Genomic DNA, 23,067 nt, shown 5'->3' with positions numbered 1-23,067 from the left:
AAAAAAAAAAAAGAAGAAGATACACTTTTGGGGGGAGGGATAATTTTAGGTTTACAGAAAAGTTGTAAAGGTAGTATGTTGACATCGTAACCTTGGCACGTTTGTCAAAATGAAGAAACCGGTGTTGGTCCATTCCTATTAACTAAACTTCAGACTTCATGCAGATTTTGCTAGCTTTTCCACAAATATGCCTTTTCTGTTCCAGGATCCCACAGTCTGCCTCCTTGGTTTGTAACATTTCTCCATCTTTGCTTGTTTCTGATGACTTTGACAGTTGAAGGAGTACTGGTCAAGCATTTTTTTTTTTAATTTTTTATTTTTATAAACATATATTTTTATCCCCAGGGGTACAGGTCTGTGAATCACCAGGTTTACACACTTCACAGCACTCACCAAATCACATACCCTCCCCAATGTCCATAATCCCACCCCCTTCTCCCAAACCCCCTCCCCCCGGCAACCCTCAGTTTGGTCAAGCATTTTTATAGACTGTCCCTCAATTAGAATAGACATGACTTTTAAAGGACACCTAGTGTATCACCCAGCGTGATCAAAGTGTTTGTGGTGATACAGGCTACTATTTTTTTTTAAAGATTTTATTTATTTATTTGAGAGCGAGAGCGAGAGAGAAAGCATAAGTGGGGCGGGAGCAGCAGAGGCAGAGGGAGAAGCTGAGCAGGGAGCCGGACATGGAGCTCGATCCCAGAACTCTGGGATCGTGACCTGAGTTGAAGGCAGATGCTTAACCGACTGAGCCATCATGCTCTCCAATATTCAACACGGTGCCAGAAGAGGAAGTCTCTACCCTCTGATTCCACAATCTACCTGCCCAATCAATTCCACAATCTACCTGCCCAATCAATTCCACAATCTACCTGCCCAATCAATTCCACAATCTACCTGCCCAATCAACTGTGCATATTTTTTTTCCTCCTAACATTTGCCAGGGTTGGTTTTTCTTGCTTAATTCAGAGTATCCCTTGACTAATGCACAAACTGTAATATATTTCCATGCCTCTTTTCCCACCACCCCCAAAATGTTCTTTTCCAGTAACACTAAATTCATTATAGTCTTAGTATATTGAGATTCCTGCAAATTTTCCTCATGACCTACCCCATTTGCCCGTTCCCTGCATCCACTCAGTGCTGCAACCACAGATAATTTCATTTCTTGCCAGGTATTGTTTTCCGTCTCAGTTTCTCTTTGTTCTGGGCAGGGATCAGGGCAGGGGGTTGGATATGAGAAAGCAGAGGCAGAAGGTGTGGAAAGGGAACGCTAAGTCCCAGAGGGAAAGCAGCTGAAGAGGTGGGATTGTTTCCAATCAAAGGGAGTGGTGAGAGTCACCCAGGAGAAAACTGTGGCCAGTGTCCCACCCCAGGGGAGTGCTGTCCCTACTATGAAAACACAGACACAAATGCGGAGCCAACCTGGAGAGTAGGCCTTCCACCCTCTGCCGACTCCCTTCCAGAGGTGAGGGAAACTACAGAGGGAAGGAATCTTGTCCTATTCATAGTCTAAAGAAACAGAAGGGGGGCGCCTGGGTGGCTCAGTGGGTTAAAGCCTCTGCCTTTGGCTCAGGTCATGATTCCAGGGTCCTGGGATCGAGCCCTCATAGGGCTCCCTGCTCAGCAGGAAGCCTGCTTCCTCCTCTCTCTCTGCCTACTTGTGATCTCTGTGTATCAAATAAATAAATAAAATCTTTAAAAAGAAAGAAAGAAAGAAACAAACAAACAAACAGAAGGAAGATAACAGTTTCGAGTACCCCTGTGTATCAGGAGCTACATTATGTGTTTTTTATCTTACTTAGTCCTTAACAATCCTCATAAATAGGTGGCAATTCCCCAGCCTCACACTAACCAGATCCACGCACAAGTCATAAAGCTTGCAAAGTCCAATGGTAGAACCAAGTTCTTTCTTTTTCTCTGAAGTTCATGGTCTTTCTAGGCTAGGACAGAAGAAGGAACATAAGTTTGAGAGATCTCCTGTTCCTGTGTGCCTCCAATCAACACTGAGAAGATGGACATTCTCACACTGAGCCTGGGTTTCCTTCTGTATAAAACAAGTAGAACGAAACCTTCCTTGCAGAGTTGATGGGCGCATCAAACAAAATGCAAGCAACACACTGAGAGCAGCACCCAGCACAGTAGCTCTTGTTAATACGCCTTAGTCCTTACTCTTTGTAGCAGTGCTAGAGGTACCATAAATATCATCAGGCTTAGCCCGTTGACCCGCAAGTGTCTTCCCTAACAATACCATCACTCTTTCATTATCACCCGTTCATTTATGCAGCAGTGATAGACATGCTTCTGAGTGTTTGAGAGACAGTAGGAAACAGACAAATCCCCCGTTGTCAGGGATCTGGTGTTCTAGACAGTCAACAAGTCGACCAGGGATCAGCAAATCTTTCCTGAAAGGGACAGCTCCATGGGCCATAAGGTTTCAAAAACAGGCTCTGGGTCAGATCTGGCCCGTGGGCTGCCGGCTGCAGACTGAATGTGTCAGATCATTTCTAAGAGTGATGGAGGCTCTGAAGAAATCAGGGAGAGCAGCGTCGTAGAGTACGACAGCTGTGCTGGCATTGAATTCCACGGCAGATCCGATCCCACCTCAAGCCGAACCCCAAGTGAGGAGAGGGGGCAGCCTGGCAGAGGGAATGGCGGATTGGAAGGTGAAGAGACATTGCTGGTAAAGGAAACACATGTGCAAAGGCCCGGGGCAGGTTCAAGCTCTGTGGCCTGTGTGCTCCAGGTGGCCAGCCTGCTGGCTAGGTAGGGCAGAAAGGCCAGAAAGCAGGACCTTGCAAGGCTAAAATTAAAACTAGTAGATAAGTAAAATAAACAGAAAGAAGTCCCTTGCAGCTTTGAAGGGCAACGGTGAAGTGTGGATCTACACCTTAAGCAATCACTCTCCCTGCTGTGGAGCAGAGCAGTCATTTGTGACCCTGACCGTGAGGAGCGGGAAAGGGTTTGAGGAAGAAGGAGAGCAGTGGAGACCCCAAAAGACAGAACACTTGGGGTTTGCTTTGCTGTGAGGACCGTGGGGGGTCCTGGAGGATAGTGTGCCTTCCTTGAGAGATTGAAATGGGGGCTACTGAACAGGTTGTCCGCTGGCCAGAAAGGTCTGCTAGAGAAGAGGGTGCTGGTGGGGAAGGATGATAAGGGGAAGGAAGGTTGGTCAGAGAGAACAAGGGGGGGGGGCACGGGCAGTAAAGCTGAAGTTAGGACAGCGCTTTGAGAGGGAAGTTGGCGGAGCCCCCATCTGGCTGTGTCTGTGATCTCAGTGAGAGTAGGTTCTCCAGTCCAGTTTTTCTGTATTTTCATGATTGATGCCTTCACTCTGGTACCCAACCTCCCACTGACCCTGCGTTACCATGGATACACTGCCTCTCTTCACCCTGGCCCTTGCACCTGGTGGCGGGTAGTGGCCAGAATCCCTTCCCCACTCAGAGCTGCAATACTCTGGCTTTCAGCTAACCACGAGTTACCCCGGTACAGTCAGCAGAGCAAGCGTGCACATCGCCTGATCTCCTGATTACTAAGGAGCTCAGCCCGCAGAGGGCATCGACTTTGAAAATGCACTCGCCCATCTTCCTGTTCAGCTCAGGATCTCCTCTCTCCCTGACATCTTCCTTTATCTTCCTCCCGCATCCCCCAAACGACCTTACCCCTCTTCTCCAGGGCTTCAGTTAATCTCATCTCTTGCGTGATGGTTTAACTACTGGTAGAGCCACCGGGATTCTTTCTCCTGCCTCCCACAACCTTTTGCTTTCTCAGCAGATCTCCCATGTTCACTGCTCAGCCAGAGCCCAAAAGTTGCAATGCAGGACTTACACGTGGAATAATTTATGAAATAGTAGATGTAAACAGGGCTGTGCTCATACTGGGTTGTGACAACAAAAGGGTAAATTGTCAAGAATTTTCTGGGCTGGTGGTTAAGCACAGCCATTATTCACCATGAAGTCACATAAACTTGCAATTAAATGAAATAAAAACCATGAATGTAAATAAAATTAAAAAAATAATAAATTATATGAAAGCCAAAAATAGTAAATACTCAACACTCGTTGTTACCAAATTATTCTAGCACACTTTTACTATTACCTATGCCCTCAAGGTGGTTATGTCTCTTGTCTCTGCGTGGTGGAAATAGCAGCTAAGAAGGGGTCTCTTCTCAACTCCACGTTCCGTGAATCATGGTGAGAGCTAGAAATCAGCCATGGTGAGAGCATTCACACCGCAGAAACTGGCAAGTGCCATGGTGTGATTCAGGGCTGTCTGCTGCCCTCCCCAGTCCGCTGTCAACACTTGCTAGCATACCGCCGATTGTAAAACGGCTTAATATAAAGTTGTAGCAAACTCTCTGGGTCCGTCTCCTAGAACCACACGCAGGCACACACGCACACACACACACTCTCTGCCCCAACCATGAGGGGCTCCCTTCCCTGAAAATGCTCTTCATGCCTCTGGCACCTTCCACGTGTCCTTGGCCGGGGATGTGCTTTCCGCTCTGCTTCCCCTAGAAGACTCCTACTCATCCACTGAGCCCTGGGTCCAGGGCAGCTCTCTGCGAACTTTTTCCTGACTCCCTGTGTTAGTTGGCTAGCACTGACATAACAAAATACCACAGGCTGGGTGGCTTAAACAACAAAAATTGATTTTCTCACAATTCTAGAAGGTGTAAGTTCAAGATCAAGGGGTTGGCAGGTTTGGTTTCCCCTTAGGCCCCTGTCCTCGGCTTGCTGTGTCTTCTCCTGGATTTCCTCTGTGAATGCATCTCTTGTGTCTCCTTGTGGGTCCAAATTTCCTCTTCTTATAAGGACACTGGTCCTGTTGGATTAGGGCCCACTTTAAAGACCTCATTTTAACTTAGTCACATTTTGAAAGTCTTTATATCCAAATACAGTCACATCATAGGGTACTAGGAGCTAGGACTGCAACATAGGAATTTTGGGGGACACAATTTAGCCATAATGCTCCTCAGGCTTTACTCTATTTTTTTTAAGGTTTCCCTTAAAATTTTGCATATGCTTCTTACTATAGACATTTTCATAGTCATTTCAAGATTACCTTTTAGTGTCTCTCTGCAACTGGTCGACTGATTTCTTTAGAGATCCTGTCTTACTCATCTTTGTATCTCCTAACACCTGACAACACACATACAAAATAAACATTTTTTTAATAATCAAAGAAAAAGAAGAGTAAATAAAGTTCTGCTCTTACAGAGGAAATGTGTATTCTATTTTTGAAAATAAGGATACATTTATGATCCTAGAGGTGTCACCAAGAAGTCAGAAAATATAGAACGGGGCCAAGAATAATTTTTTAATTGCCCATGTCCTTGTTATCTAGGGATAATATCTGTGAAGTGTATTTGTTTTTTTTCTTGCAAAGCTCTCTACACCATTAATTTTAACAGATGTGAAGAGCCAGGCAGCTGTTCCCTAGTATCTAGTCTTTCCTGCTTCTAAGTAATAAGTTTGTAGCTGGGTCAAGAAAAACCCAGAATAAATATTATATTTCTCAGTATTCCTGCAGCTGACGACTAAGTTCTGTGCAGTAGAATACATACAGATGCGCTGTGCAAATGTCGGGGAAACTGCCCTAAGAAGCAGCGGACGGGCTCTGTGTTTCCTCTGCCAGTCACTGTCCCTCTCTGCTTCCTGCTGTGTGGAAAGCTCACGCTCTCTCACTGCAAGCCTGAGAGCCCACAGTGGACACTGCAGAGTGAGCTGGAAGGAGTCCGTGTCCCTAAAGACTTTATGGAACATTGCAGCCCTCCGGACTTTGTTTATGAAAGAAAAGTAAACTTGTCTGCCTTAAACCATGGTCTGTTTTAAACTGTTGCACCGTGCAGATAAAACGTGTCCTTGTGTTTCTTATTCACATTTCCACATCAATACATATGGGTAGTGTGGTGGATTAAAAATGCCCCAGAAGCCTGCTCCCCTCTTTCTCTGCCTGCCTCTCTGCCTACTTGTGATCTTTCTCTCTGTCAAATAAATAAATAAATAAATCTTTAAAAAAAAAAAAAAAAAAAAAATGCCCCAGAGCAGTACAGTCTGGTGGTCCTTCAAGAAACTTAAACATGGGGTTACCATATGACCCAGCAATCGCACTCTTAGATGAATTGAATTCTCCCAAAGAATTGAAAACAGACACGGGAGTCCTCACAGCAGCACGACTCACCTCAGCGAGAAAGTAGAAACAATGAAGACATCCATCCACTAGCAAAGGGATTGACAAGAGGAGGTCCATCCCACAATGAAACATTATTCAGTCAGGAAAAGGAACGAAGTCCCGATAGTCGTGTTACTGCGGACCGTCTTGAAAACATGCTGATGAAAGAAGCCAGTCACAAAAGCTGTGTATGATGCCATTTATAGGAAATACCCAAGACAGGCAAAGCCATAGACAAATTGGTGGTTGCTGGTGGCTGGGGGTAAACAGGAATCGGAGGAACTGCTTAATGGATATGAGATTTCCTTTGGGGGTGATGAGAATATTCTGGCCAGGGAGATGGCCACACAACATTGTGACTGTGTTCAACGCTTCCAAGCACACTGTGAATGTATTAAATGCTATTGTGCACTTTACTTTTTTTTTCTCTTTAAAGATTTTATTTATTTACTTGAGAGAGCCAGAGATATGAGAGAAAGCACGAGCAGGGAGGAGAGAGAGAAGCCGGCCCCCTGCTGAGCAGGGAGCCAGAGGCAGGGCTCCATCCCTGGAGCCTGGGATCAGGACCTGAGTCCAAGGCAGGTGCTTAACTGGCTGAGACATCCAGGCTCAGTCTATTGTGCAATTTAGCGCTATATAACTTTAACACACACACACACATACACACACACTCTCTCTCTCTCTCTCCTTCCCCCAAAATGGTCACAAATTCTATGTTGCTTCTTCCACCTGGACTGACCTTATGTTGGGTTTTGACCAATTAAACATGGCTAAAGCAATGCCATCTAACTTTTGGGCAAGTTGTCCAAAGGTCTTGTGAATTCTGCCCTCCCTCCCCCTCCCGAATACAGAGACCGCCGCAGTGTGAACAACCACCATGTGCAGAAAGCCGCCCAGCTGTTCAACCACCAGCTGCCCCCCAGTGCCCGGCCGCCAGCTGCCACCAGAGAGAGCGCTGTTGACTGCCCTGGAAAGCAAGCCCAGGCCCGCCAAAGTCAAGGCCCAGCCTCGTGAGGAGGCTGAAGTCACGTGGGTCTAGATAGCTCGTGATCCAGAAGCAGGCAGCTAACCCAGAGTGAGCTGCTCTGGGCACTTGCCATAATTCACTCCACCAGTCTTGCCTGTGGCTGGGCACCATCGGGTGTCCAGGTCGCCAACTGCCGTAAACAACTCTGTCCTAGACATTCTTACACAAACCATGCTCGGTGCTTATCTGATTTGTTTTCTAATACTTGCCTTTACGAGAAACCTTAGGGAAAAAAACATTCCAAACATATTCTTCACTCATTTAAGAAGCAAGAGCAGTAGGGGCCATTTCAGGCTGTTTCAGGTGGGAAAAACAGAGCTTTGCCACGTTGCCAAAAAGAATGTGCATCAGATTGGCCTTGATGTAGCCCATGAATCATACCCCCCAAGTTTCTCACCGGAATGCCAACCTTAGGCTGTCTTTTTGTGCTATTCTTCAGGCCTACCCATAAGGTATATGAACCCTCTGTACATATATAAATAATCTGATTATAATCTGTATTACAAGATTCATGAGCCCATGTGAGGTATAGTGAGTGATTCCCCCATGAAGATCTAGAATACTGAGCCCTTCAGTATTGGTTTATTGCTGGGCATGCCCACTGGGTCTTCTTAGGGTCCACGCACCAGCTCTCCTGTTGGGAGCCAGGGGTACAGCCATCCTGTGTGAGGAGAAGGAAAGTCACTCAATAATAGCTCGTTAATCTCAATCAGGAGGCCAATCCCTCACAGTCCTGTGAAGAACACATCGCATGGGCCAGCAGGAGAACCCAAGTGGCCGTCCTCCCTGGGACTGAGGTCCCGCCATGGGCCCCGGAGAGAGCCCGATAAATGCCTGGATGTCTGGATGGCACCACGTGCATGGCAGAGGGTCAGAGAGTGCCCCAAAGGGAAGAAATGAGGACCAACCCCCCATGGGACTGATCCGAGGCCACGGAGTTTCTCCGGATGGCACAGCCGGCCCCAGACAGTGGCAGGCCCCGAAGGAGGACTTCGACCACCTGGAGAAAAGCACCTCCCGACACAAGGCCCCACTGTCCCAGATGTGACACCCCTCGGAAGGCACTGGCACCTTGCATACAACAAAACCCACTTGAGAGAATTCAAGCAGGAGATTACTGAAGGGTGTTACAGAGCTGGCTGTACCGTTGGAAGGGCAGGAGGCGTGGGCTTGAGATTTCCAGAAACGATTCTCAGACCCACCGCCTGGAATGGGTCTGCTGAGTCGGTCACCGACCCACCTCAGAAGCAAGATGCTGCTCCAGCAGGCAGACAATCGCCGCCCCATGCCCCAACCTGACCACCCAGACCCTCTGCCCCGGCTGTCCCCCACCCCCACCCTGGGTCGCTCACATAGACGCGCCTCCCTGCTTCCCCAGGTGAGACCCTGAAGGGCTGCATCCACCTGGCCGAACCGCAGTCACCTGTGTGGGGCCAAAGAAGCTTGAAGATTGTGCAGGGGAGAGGGGGGTTGACAACGTGAACTCTCACCCTCAGCCGACCGAGATTGTCCTCAGAAAGATGGGGGGCGCCTCTGAGTGACAGAGACCTACTCATGGAGGCCCCTGGATTCCGGATTCCCTGAGCAAAGAGAGGCAGGTCGAGGGAAGGAAGGGCGTGAGGAGAGTGAGGAAGGTTTGGTTTGGGCGCAGGAAGGAGGAGAAGCACCTGCTGGCAGGCAGGCGCCAGGTGTGTGGACATACGTGGCTGCGACTTCTCAGAGCCTGAGCCACGGACGCATTTCTGAAGAGACTGTCACCGACGATGGGCGCAGGGTGACAACGTAAGCAGGAGGAAGGGACACGCGCCTAGGATGGACCATATTTCGGGATGGGGGGGCAGTGATGGAGAAAAGGAGCCTGTCCAAGGGGCAGAGAAAGAGGCCAGTGAGTTGGGGGAAATTGGACAAAGACAGTCTTATCAAAGCTAGGTGGGACCGGCTTAGCGGGGTGGAATTTTCAGGGCCCCCGGAAAAAGAGAAAAACAAAAGTCATTAAGGATTTTAAGACAACACAGCAGAGAATTAAATCAAGCCTGGGGCCCCCTTCTGAGCCGAGGGTCCTGGGCGCCTCACTCTACAGACCGCACACTCCGGAAGCTGGCCCCCAAGCCGAGAAGTGGAAGAATTCCAGAGGAGGGGCTGTGTCCGGGGTGGGTGACGTTTGAGAACAAGCTGTCGAATTTGATTATGTCAAGGTCACGGTGATCTTCGAGAGCGTGGAGTTGCGGGCACATATAGCTGATCATAAGGGGCTGCGGCGCTGATGGCTTGGAGCCTAAGCAGAGAAGGGGACAAGGCAGGGGTCTGAAGATGGCCCGTTTTCAAGGAGGATAGACACAGTCCCATTTACTGGCTCCATCCACAGGAACGGGGAAAACTGCAGGAAGGGGCAGTTCGTGAGGGCACGAGGTTTGGAAGTGGTAAACACGTGATTAACAGAGCGGGAGACAGGAGCAGCTCTGCAAAGTCAAAGTCAGCCTCCAGGTCCCTCTGGAGCAAGGAAAGAGAGGGAGCAGGAAGATACCAAGAGATCAAGGGAGAAAGGGCGCCGGCACACAGTCTCTCCATGAGCAGACTCTGTATCATCCCGGAGGGTTTTGAGGATTTGGTTACATTTATCCCATTCAACAGAACCAGGACCAAGCGCTTTAAATGGAAGTGGATGGATTTTAGGAAAACCACTCTGCCTGTATGCGTGGGACATCAATTTAGAAAATGTTCCTGCTCTAGTTTGAAGAGATGGAATCTAGTTAGAATAGGCTGTCTGTGGACTGTCCCGCTTCTGAGGAGGTAAATTATAGCTTTAGCCCTTGTTCGTGGGGTTTAGGAAAAATATGACTGCCAGCAGCTTAGTTTTTTGAGTGTCTTATCCCTTGTGCTTTATTTCTGTTTATTCTTCTGTACTTGTTCAATTCTATCAGATTGGAAAACATTTCACATATCTTCACTGCAGATTTTATTCTTTCTATAGAAATCTTGCACATTTTCCATTTCATATGAGAAAAAAAATTGCCTTCAGGATTTTTGAATTGCAAGTTATCAGAGGTAAACAAGCCAACAAGACTCTTGTCTAAAAGTTTAAAGAGAATTTTAAAAATGCCCTTCTTTTTTTTGTTCAAAAAGGAACACATTTGAATTTTTAAACACCCAAGACCACAAGTCAACCGAAAGGACCAACCCTGGTTAGTGAAGCACGAAAAACAGGATTTTAGAGTTGTGTCAGTTCTCAACTTCTAATTTGTGTGAAAGAACCTTCCTGAACTTTCCCTTTCCATACCTAGTAATTAAACCATTACTCTGACTGGAGCAATTAGAGGTGAGTTTTTTATAAAAACAGAAGTGATGGAAAAGATTCTACACATGAAGACACAACCAGATTAGGAAGTGATATCAGCAACAGAACAACTAAAAAGGACTCCACTGGAAATCACAAAGGAGCTTAAGACAACACACTTCAACTAAAAACAAACACACACATAGTGGAAAATAAAAACAGAGGAAGATTGTATTACCTCACTCGCGCAGATACCTACATAATTCTTCCTTAGAGCGGAGACCTGTTCCCATCTGTATTGGAGTGGTTTATCGTGGGCTGATTTTGGCAGCTAAATAAGAGAACGTAACCTGAGGTGGGTTTTTGTTTGTCTGTCTGTTTGTTTGTTTGTTTGGTGTTTCATTTTGAAGACGAAAAGTTAGCATGGGGTCTTTGAGAAATAAGGATAATTGAGAAGGGAACTTGGCTTCTGAGAAATGTGCCCATTCTGGCTTTAACATTCCCTTGAGCCTCTGCCTGTCGATTCTTAGGGGGTGGAGTTTACCCATTTTAGCCCAAAGGGCTTTGCCCAATGGGTAAGGCAGCTTCTTGAAAGGAAGCACATAACTTTTTAAACATGGTAAGGGGTTAGATATTATTAGATATTCTTAGAAATCTATTGATTTAAAATACTTCCCTTCTCTGTTCAACTTTGTCTAAGCCCTTGTAAACTGAAGATCATCCTTTGAAACAAAGGATTCCACCACAAAGACTTGAGTTAGATCTATCTATAGATAGATAAATCTAGACTAACTATAAAGTTAGTCCTATCTGGATCGCTTAAAATAACAGGCACTTGGTTGTTCAGCACAGTCTTACTGCTACAGTTCATCTTTACACCTTTTGGAGAATGTGTGTTTATACAGAAAATCTGATGAATTCTGACAATGGAAAGCAGTGATTCTCAAACTCAGAATTGCCTAGTTGGGTGCTTACGAAAATGTCAATGTATTTAGGCAGCCCACCCCCCCACCCCCCACCAAGACTGAGTTGTATTTTTTTGCGTTTTTCTTTTTTTAAACATCTGTTTCAGGAGATTTTGATAAGGTGGTGTAAACTTTTTCAAGAAATATAATTCAGTAAAATTCAACTTTTATGTATTGGACTTGGCTCACAATTCTTTACATGAGTCAAGGTGGGGGGTAATTATTACCTAAATCTTCTTAATCAACAGGGAAGTGACTTTAAAAAATTCATGGACTTTGTTTTTGAGCAGTTTTAGGATTACAGAAGGATCCCCCTCTCTCCAGTCGCCTCTAATATTCACATGTTGTATTAGTGTAGTCCATTCGTGACGACTGATGAGCCAGTATAGGAAAGTGACTTTGAAATGACACGGCCAAGGACATACAGTACATTACTGACTGGGTGGTTGCTGGGAACCAAGCCACACCTGCACCCTCCTCGCCTGAACAAGCGGCCTGGTAATTTATCCTGAGAGATGTTCTGTACAGATTAACACCATAATGACTGTAATTGTTTTGTACCCCCCCCACCTCTGAGCACAGGTGGCAGCTTCCCTCATTTGACTAAGCACTTTGGCTGGTGCCTGGGTCCTGCCTCCATCTTCGTTTTCTTTGCCACCGGGGACACAAGCTTTAAAGGCTTCAGTATATCCACCTGTGAACCAGGGCACAGGAACATGAATTTATACTTTGACTCTTTCCAAAGGCAAGGGGGGTGGGTCTCAGGACATTTATGCCGGAGCACTGCTCTGAGGTTCAGGTTTTAAACACACTTGGATTTTTCCCAGAAGGATTAAAAAAGGATGCTTCATCCACTCATTCTGCAAGGCAGGTGGGGGATACACATTTTAAAGCTCAGTTTCCCCCTGTTGAGGAGCTTCTAGTCTCCCAACCAAAGAGAGACAGGACACCAATAAAAAGACCCTTAAAACATACAGTTTCCTCAACAGTGTTAGGAATAAGGCACACCAGGTGGTTAGGTAGGGCTGGAGGCTGGATGAGTGGCCTGGCGTTTTGGGGAAGGCTTCCCCTGGAAGACGTGACTTTCTGATTTAAGCTTTAAGGATGAGTAACAGTAGGCGATTCCCCCGGAGAGAGCTTCTCACACCACTTGTGGTGAAGAACCAGTCGTTTTTGTTTCCAATTTGCAGGATACCAATAGTAGAACCCTGCTGTGCAGGGTATGACTCACTATGAGTCTGACAACACCAAAACTGGTTTATCCCCGGTTCAAAGAGTCCACCGATCATTCGCTTGGTGGTTGTGGCATTTTCTTAAACCTATGAAAGTTCCTGGACCTTTGCTTGCAGGTTTTCTACCTGTTACAGACAGGCTCCAGTTTGCAGGCCAGCACAGGGCCACGTGCCACCCTTTGAGGGCACCTCGAAGTTCGTTGGAAATGTCCCCACTGAATTCCAGTCTGCATTTTAACAAGATTCCCAGGTGATTCCTGGGCACGCTCAAGTGTGAGGACCTGCCCTAGAGGAAAGAGTATCAGGTGGGGCTGATCGTTCACCCATCCCACTCGCCTTTGCCTGCTTCCTTTAGATCTAGGAAAAGGGTCACATTTTTTACGGCGCAATTGGCCCTGTCCTCTTCCAGGTTACAAAACGGCATTCTCCCGCCGCTAGGAAAACGTCCTTTAACCTGACGGCCAGAGAGAAACTCAACACGGGAAGGCAGCTTCCAGAAATTCTGAGGAGCCTCGGCTCCCCGCTTTGATCTGGCCCCACAGCCGGGGCAGCTCGGCCGACCGCGCTTCCTTCCCCGGGGTCGCTCATCTGCCGATCTGCGTTAATGAGATCCGTGTTGAGCCGGTTCCAGGGGCCGCTGAAGATCAAAGGCACAAAAGAATCCCCCAACCCCTCCTCCCCGGTGACTACTTGGTCTCAATCACCAGAGGGTAGAGTTTACTCCCCCGCCCACTCCTGGGCGGGCAGGCGGGGACCGGAGGAGGTGCAGCCCCAGCCTCGCCTTCGCCTCCCGCAGCTCCCGCCGCGCTCGCCCCAGGCGGAGTGGGCGGGGCCGGCCCTGCGGAAGCGCGGGGCGGGGTTGGCTTTGGGCTGGGCTCCTGGAGGGGAGGGGCGAGGCGGCCGGGATGGGAGGGCCGGCTGAGTGGGCGGGGCTCAGCTCCTGGCGGGGCGGGGCGGGACGGGGCGCGTGGGCGGGGCGAGCGCTCCTGTCTGCGAGTCTCGGAGCCGCGGTGAGCCCGCAGAGCCCAGGCGCCCGAAGCCTCACCGCGGCGGCGCTCGCGCGGGGAGAGCCACTCCGGACTCGCTTTGTGGCCGCTGTCCCCCTGTCGCGGCGAGCGCCTCCGGCAGGAGCGCAGAGGGAGGGGGCGCGCTCCCGAGACCCCCGCCGCCCTCCCCCAGCCCGGGGGAAGAATGTGTCACCAGCTGTTCTCCGCTCGCGAGCGCTGCGCCCAGAAGTAAGGAACTTGGAGGCAGGGAGACAAAGGCTGCAGTTGGGACGGATGAGTTAGAGACTTGGGTTTGGGCAAACAAAAGGTGCGAAAGACGAGAAGGGGGTAAGGCCATGGCAGCGGGGGAGCCCCGCGGGCTCGGGTTCCTGGGAGTCGCGCCGTGACACGCATGGTTTCCCCGGACCGTCTGCTGGGCTGACTTCCGCGAGCCGGACGCGGGACTCGGGCAAGTCGGGGAGCGCCCTGGAACAATGGACAACTTCTTCCCCGAGGTGAGTGCGCTCGCGCCGGCCACCCTGCCGGGACCTGGCCCCGGCGCGCCGGGAGGGATCTGCCCACCGCGCCGCGCGCTCGCCGGGGGCCCTGCCCAAAGCCCGGGAGGGCGAAACTTTGCGGGAGTCGCCTGAAATCACCCCCCCGCCCCGACCCGGGAGTGTGGGGATGAGTAAGCCGGGGCAGGTTTTGTTTGGTCCCGCGCTCCGGGCCGTAGCGAAGGTGAGCCTCCTTCCGCGTGGGTGGCTGGCTCGCGGGTGTCCCCGCGGCGCCGCGGGCGAGGTGAGGCGCCGGGCGCCGGGGCCCGACTGCCTGGGTGCGGGAAGCCCAGTAACAAGTTCAACCGGGACGTGCCTTTCTCCAAGAAAGTTCTGGTCTGGAATTTCCTTTGCACAACGTGCCGGCTTCCTGTGAGAGGGGCGCAAACCCTTCCAGAGCAGACGGCTCAGAAGTGCGAGAAGGCAGGCGGGGGTTTAATCATTCGCTGTGTTCTCTGCCTGCGGGACCTTTGGAGTCCGGGTTGCAGCTCTCAGCGAGATGTACCCGTTCGGAGTTTGAGATCATTCCAGAGGGGGAGACCAAAAACATCATGTACTTGTGCTGACGGGCTTGGCCGGATTTTGAATTCGAATTTAAAGAAAGTCATTTAGGGCAAACCATGATTATTTTTAAAGATTAAACTGATGCCCCGTACAGGGTCATTGAGGGAGGGGACACCACGGTTACGTGAAAACCCTTGACTCGAGAACCTTTTTCCCCCTCTTCCCTGGGATCGAGAGTTACAGTGGTTTCTTGGCGTCTTCTCCTTTCTTGGTTGTGTTTATTTAACAGATTCTGTTTAAGTTTGAGGTTTGAAGTGGCTCAGAGTAAACTTAGTTGACTTAAGGGAGCCGGATGGGACTTTCATTGAGAGCCAGGGGATGTTTTGTGAATCCAGGACCGTTTGGAATCTTTCAGCAAATGACATTGGTTAGGGTTTGCCTCTGATGGTCAACTTGCTTTATCAGACTTAACTGGATATAGTATTTCAAGTCATTCAGCCTACTGGATGCTTACTTACTGTATTCTCAGACAACTGTTTTTAATGGCCAAAGTGATATATTCTTGGTCATAGTAATGTCCACTTTTTTCAGTTGTATTTCCTATGTAATCCCCACATTTGCTGTGAGAGGAAGGGTGGAAAGGAATGAGTCATCCATTAATTCATATTTTTACTTTTAAAGAAATCTATGGTTAAGACTATAAGTTTTTTTTTTTTTTTAAACCTATAGACTTTTGTTTTCATGACTGGAAGAAAGCACCAGAACTTTTTCAGGAGTTGTAGGTTAACCAACTATGAGGGTCCAATGGGCTGCGTTTAACTGCTTTCATCTGTAAGAAAACCTAGGCTCTGCCTCCACGACACTAATTCATAACTTTTTTTGGTTTTCTTTTTGTCTTATGGTTCCCTTGGGAAAGCTCTTGAGATACAGGATTTGTGTTCGGTTTGTTGGGGTTTCACTCCCCTTGAAGCCTGTCTGTGGACCTTGGAGGGAGGGGGGGTTGTGGCCTCCCCTTGGGGAGAACTCTGTCCCCTAGTGCAAGTGGGGGGAACTGCAGGATGACCTGCGTCTGCTGTAACCTGCCCTCACCTCCTTTCCTTGACATACTTTTTCCTTATACCATATTTTGTTCAATGTAAGGAGACCTGGTTGTTGTATATTATTTTAGCGATTCGTATATAATATTGAAGTTGGCCTTTGGCCATCATTTACACCCCCTTCATTTCCTGGATGATGAATCTTAATCTAAAGACTTTAAGTCATTTGTCTAACCTGGGGAGCTTATTGCAGAATCCAGAGCTTTTTTTCTCTGTTGTTGGTGACTTGAAATAAATTTGCATTTATTTAAAGTTATGCTTTTAATCTTGTGTTGTATTTGTATTGGAGTATTTCTAATTAACCTTCAAAGTTCTGCCCCTGATTTTAATCACTTTTGAGTGGGAGACCATCAAGGCCGGAGGGGCAACATTGTGCTGTGTTAATTGGAGACAAACTCTTAACCTAGGTCCTGTCTCTCTCTGTTAGTGTCTTGTAACAGACCATCCTTTTGTTAAATTTGGATAAACTATCCAGTAAGAAAATCATGGGATGTCCTGTTAGAATAGAGACAGTAAGTGTGGCAGTGATATGCTTCCAAGGACCGCCAAACTGTAGAGACTCAGCAGTAGTGTCCTGGTAACTGGCATCTTTGCTAACTTTTTTGTCATTGTGATTTAGGCATAATGACTTGCTGCTTGTTGGACAACAGCTTGAAGCTAACACTGGCAATTGAAAAAAATAAAATAAACAAGATGTTGCATGTCTTATCTTTATGTGTGTATGGCCAGATAATAACAGAATGGGGACTTCTTGGGACTAGCAGCTGCTGTTTAGGGCTGGGCCAGAGTTTCTCAAACTGGGTGCCATTGACATTTGGGGTCACTTAATTCTTTGTTGTTGGGAGGCTGTCCTTTGCTATCCCCAGCCTCTGCCCACCAGGTGCAAGTAGCGCCCCCAAGCTGTGACAACCAGAATGTCTGGGGACGTTGCCAAATGAGCCATGGGTGGCAAAATCACTCCCAGTTGAGAACCCCTGAGCTAGCCCATGGAGCATTGCCTGGTGGAATTAATTCCTGTGTGTGTTGTAAGCAGAGACTTCTTGCCCACACTTGCCTACTTTAAATAGCATCAGGCCTTTTCCTGCTGACCACTAAGATGCGTGGGAGGCTTGTGCCATCCGCTGATGGCTACTAACTTCCAGACGTTCCCCGGGATTGAAGAAGCTGAGTGCCCCACATCACCCCCAACAGAGTTGCTCTTCCTTCATGACCTTACATTTTTATGGCTCCTCTCACTTAAATTGTGTGCACGCTTCTGGGAATACGTGTTTTTTAGCCTTTGGAAGTAAGTTGTTAAATTTACTGTAGGCAGAAATGAAGTTGAGGTATGTCTATAACCAGCAGCATTTTTTTTTTTCCTTAAAAGCAAACAGAAAGGCTCGACCAAGTGGCAAGAATGTTTTGCAAACATGTTGTTGTTATTTTGAAGTGGATCCTGTTTCCATGTCCCTGGGGCCAAGTACAGCGCGGAGGGTCCTAGAGGGGCCAGGAAGCACCAGTTGAACACGTAAATGAGCTTGACTTTTCTGTTTCCTATTTTAGGAATAGGTGTGGCCTACTGGCTGTTCAAACAAAAGATCTTTTGAGGATTATTAATGGAACTTACATGAATGCTTTGATTTTTCAGAATATGTAAAACGTACACGAGTATGAACCCAAATACAAATATAGAAAGCAGGTTATTACCGTCTTAAGATTTAAATTGCTCCTGAAGACATTTCCGCCGCACCTATTTCTTACGACCTGGTTCGCCCTCCAGATGTTAGGTGCAATCCCCTGCCTTGTTTCCACTTAATTTGCCAAGGTGTCTTGGTTTTTTGGTGGTTAACCTGGAGCTGTTCAAATATCTTTTTAAGCTGGAAGGAGTTCTGGAGCCTATTTTTCCTCCCCTTTTCATAGTTCTTTTGTTTTGTTTTATATCTTATTCATTGTCTTGGTTAAAAAAAGAAAGAAGCCTTATTTGGGGGCGCTCCTTCCCTCGCCCCCACATCATCTCTCAAGGGCTTCCTTGTTCCGCCAGTTCCTGAAGGTGACCCCTTTGACGGCTATGAAGTAGAATCAGACCCTTTGCTGGTATCTTCTGTTCTCACAGTGGAGTTACGGTGCCTTGCCTTTTCTGCACAGTCTCTACAAATTTCTATTGTCAAATATTCATTTTTAGGCCCCTGCCGGTTTGGGGACAGCAGAGCCCCCAGGAGCAGCTGCATGCAGGACACTTGTTGCCAGCAGGGAGCCCTGATCCCCGGGGCCTGGCAGGCAAGGGCTGCTCTCCCCAGATCATGTGGCCTGCTGTTCTCACCTCTCAAAGCGGGCATAGACTAGCGGCATAGACCAGCGCGAAGGGAGGAGAGAGCAGTGTTTGCTTCTCCAGCGCTGCTGGCTTTGAGTGGGGTCCCCTCTAAGGACCTGAGCCTTGAATGTATTCTTCTGTTAAAATTGGTAGGAAATAGGGTACCTTATTTTTTCTTTTTTAAGTTTATTTTTTATTGAAGTATAATTAACATACGGTGTTATTAGTTTCAGGTGCATGGTATAATTCAGCAATCTCCGTGCTCATTGTGATTAAGTGTACTCTGTATCCCCTTCTGTCTGTTAGGGATACCTTATTAATGGGTTTCAAAATTTTGCATTCAGAGTAACTACTACATAACATTTTCATGTCCTCTGCAGGGAACACTCAAGAATGAGCAACCAGTGACCTCTATGTTAAGCTTGACAATACTTCCCCGTGCCTGAATGCCCCTAGTTAGAGTGAAAAGGGTCTCATCCTTAAAAGTAGAAAAGATGTGGCTTTTGGAAACCTGGCTCTACCCCTCTCCCCCGCGGGATCTTGGCTTTTCTGACCTTCCTGGGCTTTATTTATGTAGGTATAATCATATCAACCTTGCATGATTATTAGAATTTGAGATGAGATTTACTTGGCACATGGAGCTTAGTTATAGTAACTAAGTAAGAGTGAGTGGCTCTTGACGGGGAATGGAATTCCAGTATTCAGTGGTGCAGAGAAACCTTGGCCTTCGGGCTGTTCCCCAGTATTATTTCTTTTCCTAGATTGCATTTATTTTCTCCCTTTCAACCTGTATACTTCTGGCACATTTTCCCTTTCCAGAGTTCTGTCTGCACCATGTCCGTATTGCTAATAAAATCAGGCTCACATTCCGTCGTCCGATTTTCCAGGCCCTCTGATCTTGCAACTCTTTATTCTTTTTTCCCATGTGAGTTCTGTTCCCGAGGATCTCTTACTGGTCCTACTCCATGCTTTTGTGCACCCGTCCTCTCCGCTGATCGGATGTCCTACCTGGCTAGCTCCTTTCTTGAAACCATCTCTGACTGACCGGTCTAGTTTACGGTGACCCCTGCCTCTCTTTCTTCCCTCTAAACTTGGCTCCTCCTCTTTCTGCCCTGGTCTTGTTAGGAATTTACCCTGGTTAGCCAGAGCTTTACATATCTTCTTCCTTTTCCCCCTTCTCAAGTGAATAAACAGAGCCTCAAGAGGTTGACTATCCCATTTATAAGTTTTCTCACCTCATTTGCACAAAGAGGTCCTTAAGGAAGGGATCTTCTCTTTCTATAGCCTTTATTTACTTTTTATGGTGGGAGGGGCGATGCTTTTAATGTTTTTCCTTGATTGTAGAGCATTTTATAATTCTTCGAGGTCAATAATCATTATCACTAAAGTTTACAGAGAGCTCCATGTACCAGGCACCTGAATACTTGATACTTAGTAGCTCCTTGGATGCATTTGACAGCTCTTGGATTAAGTCCCCACGAACAAAGAAAGTGAGACAAGGAGGGGTTGTTAAGTAAGTAGCCCAGTGCCCCACAATGAGAAAGTGATCATCAGGATTTGAGCGCACATTTGTGTCCCCAGATTCTCTGAACTCCTCACTGCCATTCTTGTCTGTCCTGTTGATGTCATTTGCCTTGTGCTTTTATCATTGCTTCTGGGCTCTGTGAAGTGCTGTATACAGTAGGTAGTTCGTAAATGATCTTTGAGTTAAACTGCCTGAGAGCTTGGGGAAACACACACCCTCCGGAAGCTTTGAAACCTGGTGGGAAAATGTTCATCCTGCCATTCATTTTTATCTGGTTTGCTTTTTACTTTAGAAAGACCCACCTGCTGTTTCCTTGTGCAGTGTGGTTGCAAAAGCTGCCAGCCCAACCTCATGGCGATGGTAGGAAGGTTTGTGTAAGAAGAGACTCAGAAGACTAACTTTTTGAGTTTCGTTAGAACTCTCCCCAGTTTTGGCTCTCTCTTATCGTAGGGTTTCTCTTTGAGGTTTTCTGATGGAATGTTCGTGCTCAGTTCAAGATTCTCGTGTCCTCTCAGGGTTTCTCCTGATTGGTTTTGTTTTACTTGCTAGCAGCTTGGTGCTTGGGATGTGATCACCCACCGCAGAGCTCAACGTTTCTCAAACAGCATCCTTGATGAAAACATCTTGCTGCCTGGCCGAGAGCGTTTCAGAAAATGTGTCCATCAGGTCTGGAGTATGAAACTTGAGTCCCCAGTTTAAATCTAGCGTCTCTTGTCATGTGACATCCTATCTATCACCTGACTCTGCCAGTTATGGGGGGGAGGGGTAGAAGTGGGGTTGGGAGGGAGGTGTTAGGTCTCTCTGTTGAAATTCAGCCTGAGCAAGTGGGGGACACCTGGGTGTTGTAAATTTAATAACTCTACCTTCACCCAAGCTTCAGTATCTGTTCTTAAAGTCATCCAAGTGTGGGGTGCCTAGGTGGCTCAGTCATTAAACATCTGCCTTTGGCTCAGGTCATGATCCTTAGGTCCTAGGATCCAGCCCCGCATCAGACTCTCTGCTCCGTGGGGAGCCTGCTTACCCCCCCTCCCCGCCCCGCCCTACTCCTATTTGCTTGTGTTCCCTTTCTCCGGTCTCTGTCGATTAAATAAATAAATACGATTTTAAAAAATATATATTTTTAAAAAATCGTCTCAGTATAGGGCCGCATCAGGCTCTCCGCTCAGTGGGGAGCCTGCTTCCCCCTCTCTCTCTGCCTGCCTCTCTGCCTACTTGTGATCTCTCTCTCTCTGTTAAATAAATAAATAAAATCAAAATTATTTTCAAAAAAGTCGTCTCAGTATAAAAACATTTTACATGCAGAATTTGTTTTTTTTAATGAGTTATTAGCAAAGAAAAGGTAAGCGAGGTTCAATTTTTGCACTTTGGGGTTGGCTTATCTTTACCACTTGTTGGACATTTAGAGGGGAAGATAAAAGATTTTGAGGATGTTACAGTAAAATATTAGTTTTTTTACTTGACCTGTTACCCAACATAAGGTCTGAAAATGATTCCATAATTGTTTTAAATGTCTCTTTTCTTTTTTCTGGTCCATTAGTAACATATGAGCAGTACCCGTTGACAGTGCTATAAGTTATGGAGAGAGGTGGTCTTATCTCCAAAAGCCTGTGTTTGTGAGGTCTACTTTTTCTGTGTTTAAATTTAAAAGAAGTTTATCCGTAGCCCACATGCTCACGTGTGCAGCGACCACTTATCTTTGGTTTCACTGTCTTCTTAGATATTTAAATTGTGCTTTAAAAAACTTTTGTTAAACATAAATTTACTATGTCATTACAGAGCTAACTATGTCAAAGTAATGTACTATTTGCCATGTCATTCTTTTTTTTTTTAAAGATTTTATTTATTAATTTGACAGACAGAGATCACAAGCAGGCAGAGAGGCAGGCAGAGAGAGAGAGGGGGACGCAGGCTCCCTACTGAGCAGAGAGCCCGATGTGGGACTCGATCCCAGGACCCTGAGATCATGACCTGAGCCGAAGGCAGCGGCTTAACCCACTGAGCCACCCAGGCACCCTGCCATGTCATTCTTAAATCCATTTCTTCTTTCCTTAATCCTGCAAAAAAATATGTACTAAATTTAGAAAATGCCAGAAGCAAGAGACAAAAGCCTGGGTCCTACTTTTTAATGTTTTGGTCTTTCCATACCTCTATATATATGTTTCTAGAAAAGCACACCTATACTATTTTCCTCTTAAGAGTTGATTGCTAAAAGCTTTAAGTATCAAGAAACTTGGCGTGTGTCATTTTCAAGGTCAGGGGCAAGACTACAAATGTAGACCCCATATCACATATCTAATTATTTAAAAGTTATAAATCAAGCTTACAGACTGGTACATAAAATGACTTTGCCTACCTTGACACATAGACCTTCATTAGGACACAGTCAAAAACATTTGTGTGAAGCTATGGTTTTTATTGCTGAAAGTCAGCAGAATATCAAAGGTAAATGAAGATAATTATAGTTGCACATGTCTGGCCATTCGTTTGATAGGCCAGTGATGTTTGCATGAGTAATAGACATATAGTCCATAATATATTTTCCATAAATTCATTTCTCTTGCCCGTAGTTCAGCAAAATCACTAAATTATGTGGTTATCGTCAAGATTTTCACAATTTATGTTTTATGGGCAGTGACACCAAAGTAAAAGACCTTTCTTAGGTCCTAGTGGTTCTTTGGTTTTTACTGAACTTGAGTTTGGAGAAGGCCTGCTCCGTAAGGCAAGACTGTAGTTACTGGCATTATCAACAAAAATCCGTATAGTAATATTTTTCTTTTTTTCAATAAAGTATAATTAACATAGTGCTATTTCAGGTATACAGTTTAATGATTCACCAACTGTGCATTACTCACTGCTCACCAAGATATGCGAACTCTTAATCCCCTTTATGTTGCTTATATAGCAATATTTAGATTAAAGAAAAAGGTTGCATGTGATCATTGATTTTTGCAAAAAGAACTAAATATTTTAAGTTAATTATATAAATCATATTAATACTGTGAATTTTCAGTGTTGTTCCTAAAACTTTTCAATGCTGTGTACATTATAAAGAAAACAATTCATTAAAAATCTGTTTTCAAATGAAACTATACTTTAATGCATCTTGGCCACAAAATAATCTGTAGAAAAATGTGTTTGGGGATAATGTGTGTGTGTGTGAGTCTTTTCCTTCCTAGTCTTGCAATTTTTTTTTTTAAAGATTTATTTATTTGACAGAGAGAGAGACAGCGAGAGAGGGAACACAAACAGGGAAGCAGGAGAGGGAGAGGCAGGCTTCCCACTGAGCAGAGGGGCTACATCCCAGGACCCTGGGGTCAGAACCTGAGCAGAAGGCAGATGTGTAATAGCCACTCAGACGCCCCTTTACAAATGTTTTTATTTCCTTAACTTGTATTACATATTTTCTTGAAATTTCAGTTTTTTGGTGGGTTTTGTT

At 46.5% G+C, this 23,067-nt stretch overlaps 1 protein-coding gene across 2 annotated transcripts in view; it reads left to right on the top strand.

Moving 5' to 3' along the window:
* The first annotated feature begins 13,640 nt into the window (after positions 1 to 13,640).
* Positions 13,641 to 23,067, top strand: part of MYO10 (myosin X) — a 211,424-nt gene continuing 201,997 nt past the window's right edge. Inside the window, exon 1 of one of the 2 annotated variants that reach the window (XM_004761205.3) lies at positions 13,641 to 14,176. In XM_004761205.3, the coding sequence (XP_004761262.1) occupies positions 14,156 to 14,176 (21 nt within the window). In that variant the 5' untranslated portion in view covers positions 13,641 to 14,155. The remainder of the gene's footprint in view (positions 14,177 to 23,067) is intronic. The other variant, XM_004761204.3, reaches the window with a different exon arrangement.

This window comes from Mustela putorius, unplaced genomic scaffold, assembly GCF_011764305.1.
Source record: "Mustela putorius furo isolate JIRA1106 unplaced genomic scaffold, ASM1176430v1.1 tig00000589_pilon_pilon_pilon, whole genome shotgun sequence".
Classification (NCBI taxonomy): Eukaryota; Metazoa; Chordata; class Mammalia; order Carnivora; family Mustelidae; genus Mustela; species Mustela putorius.
This window is presented reverse-complemented; position numbering and strand designations above follow the sequence as displayed.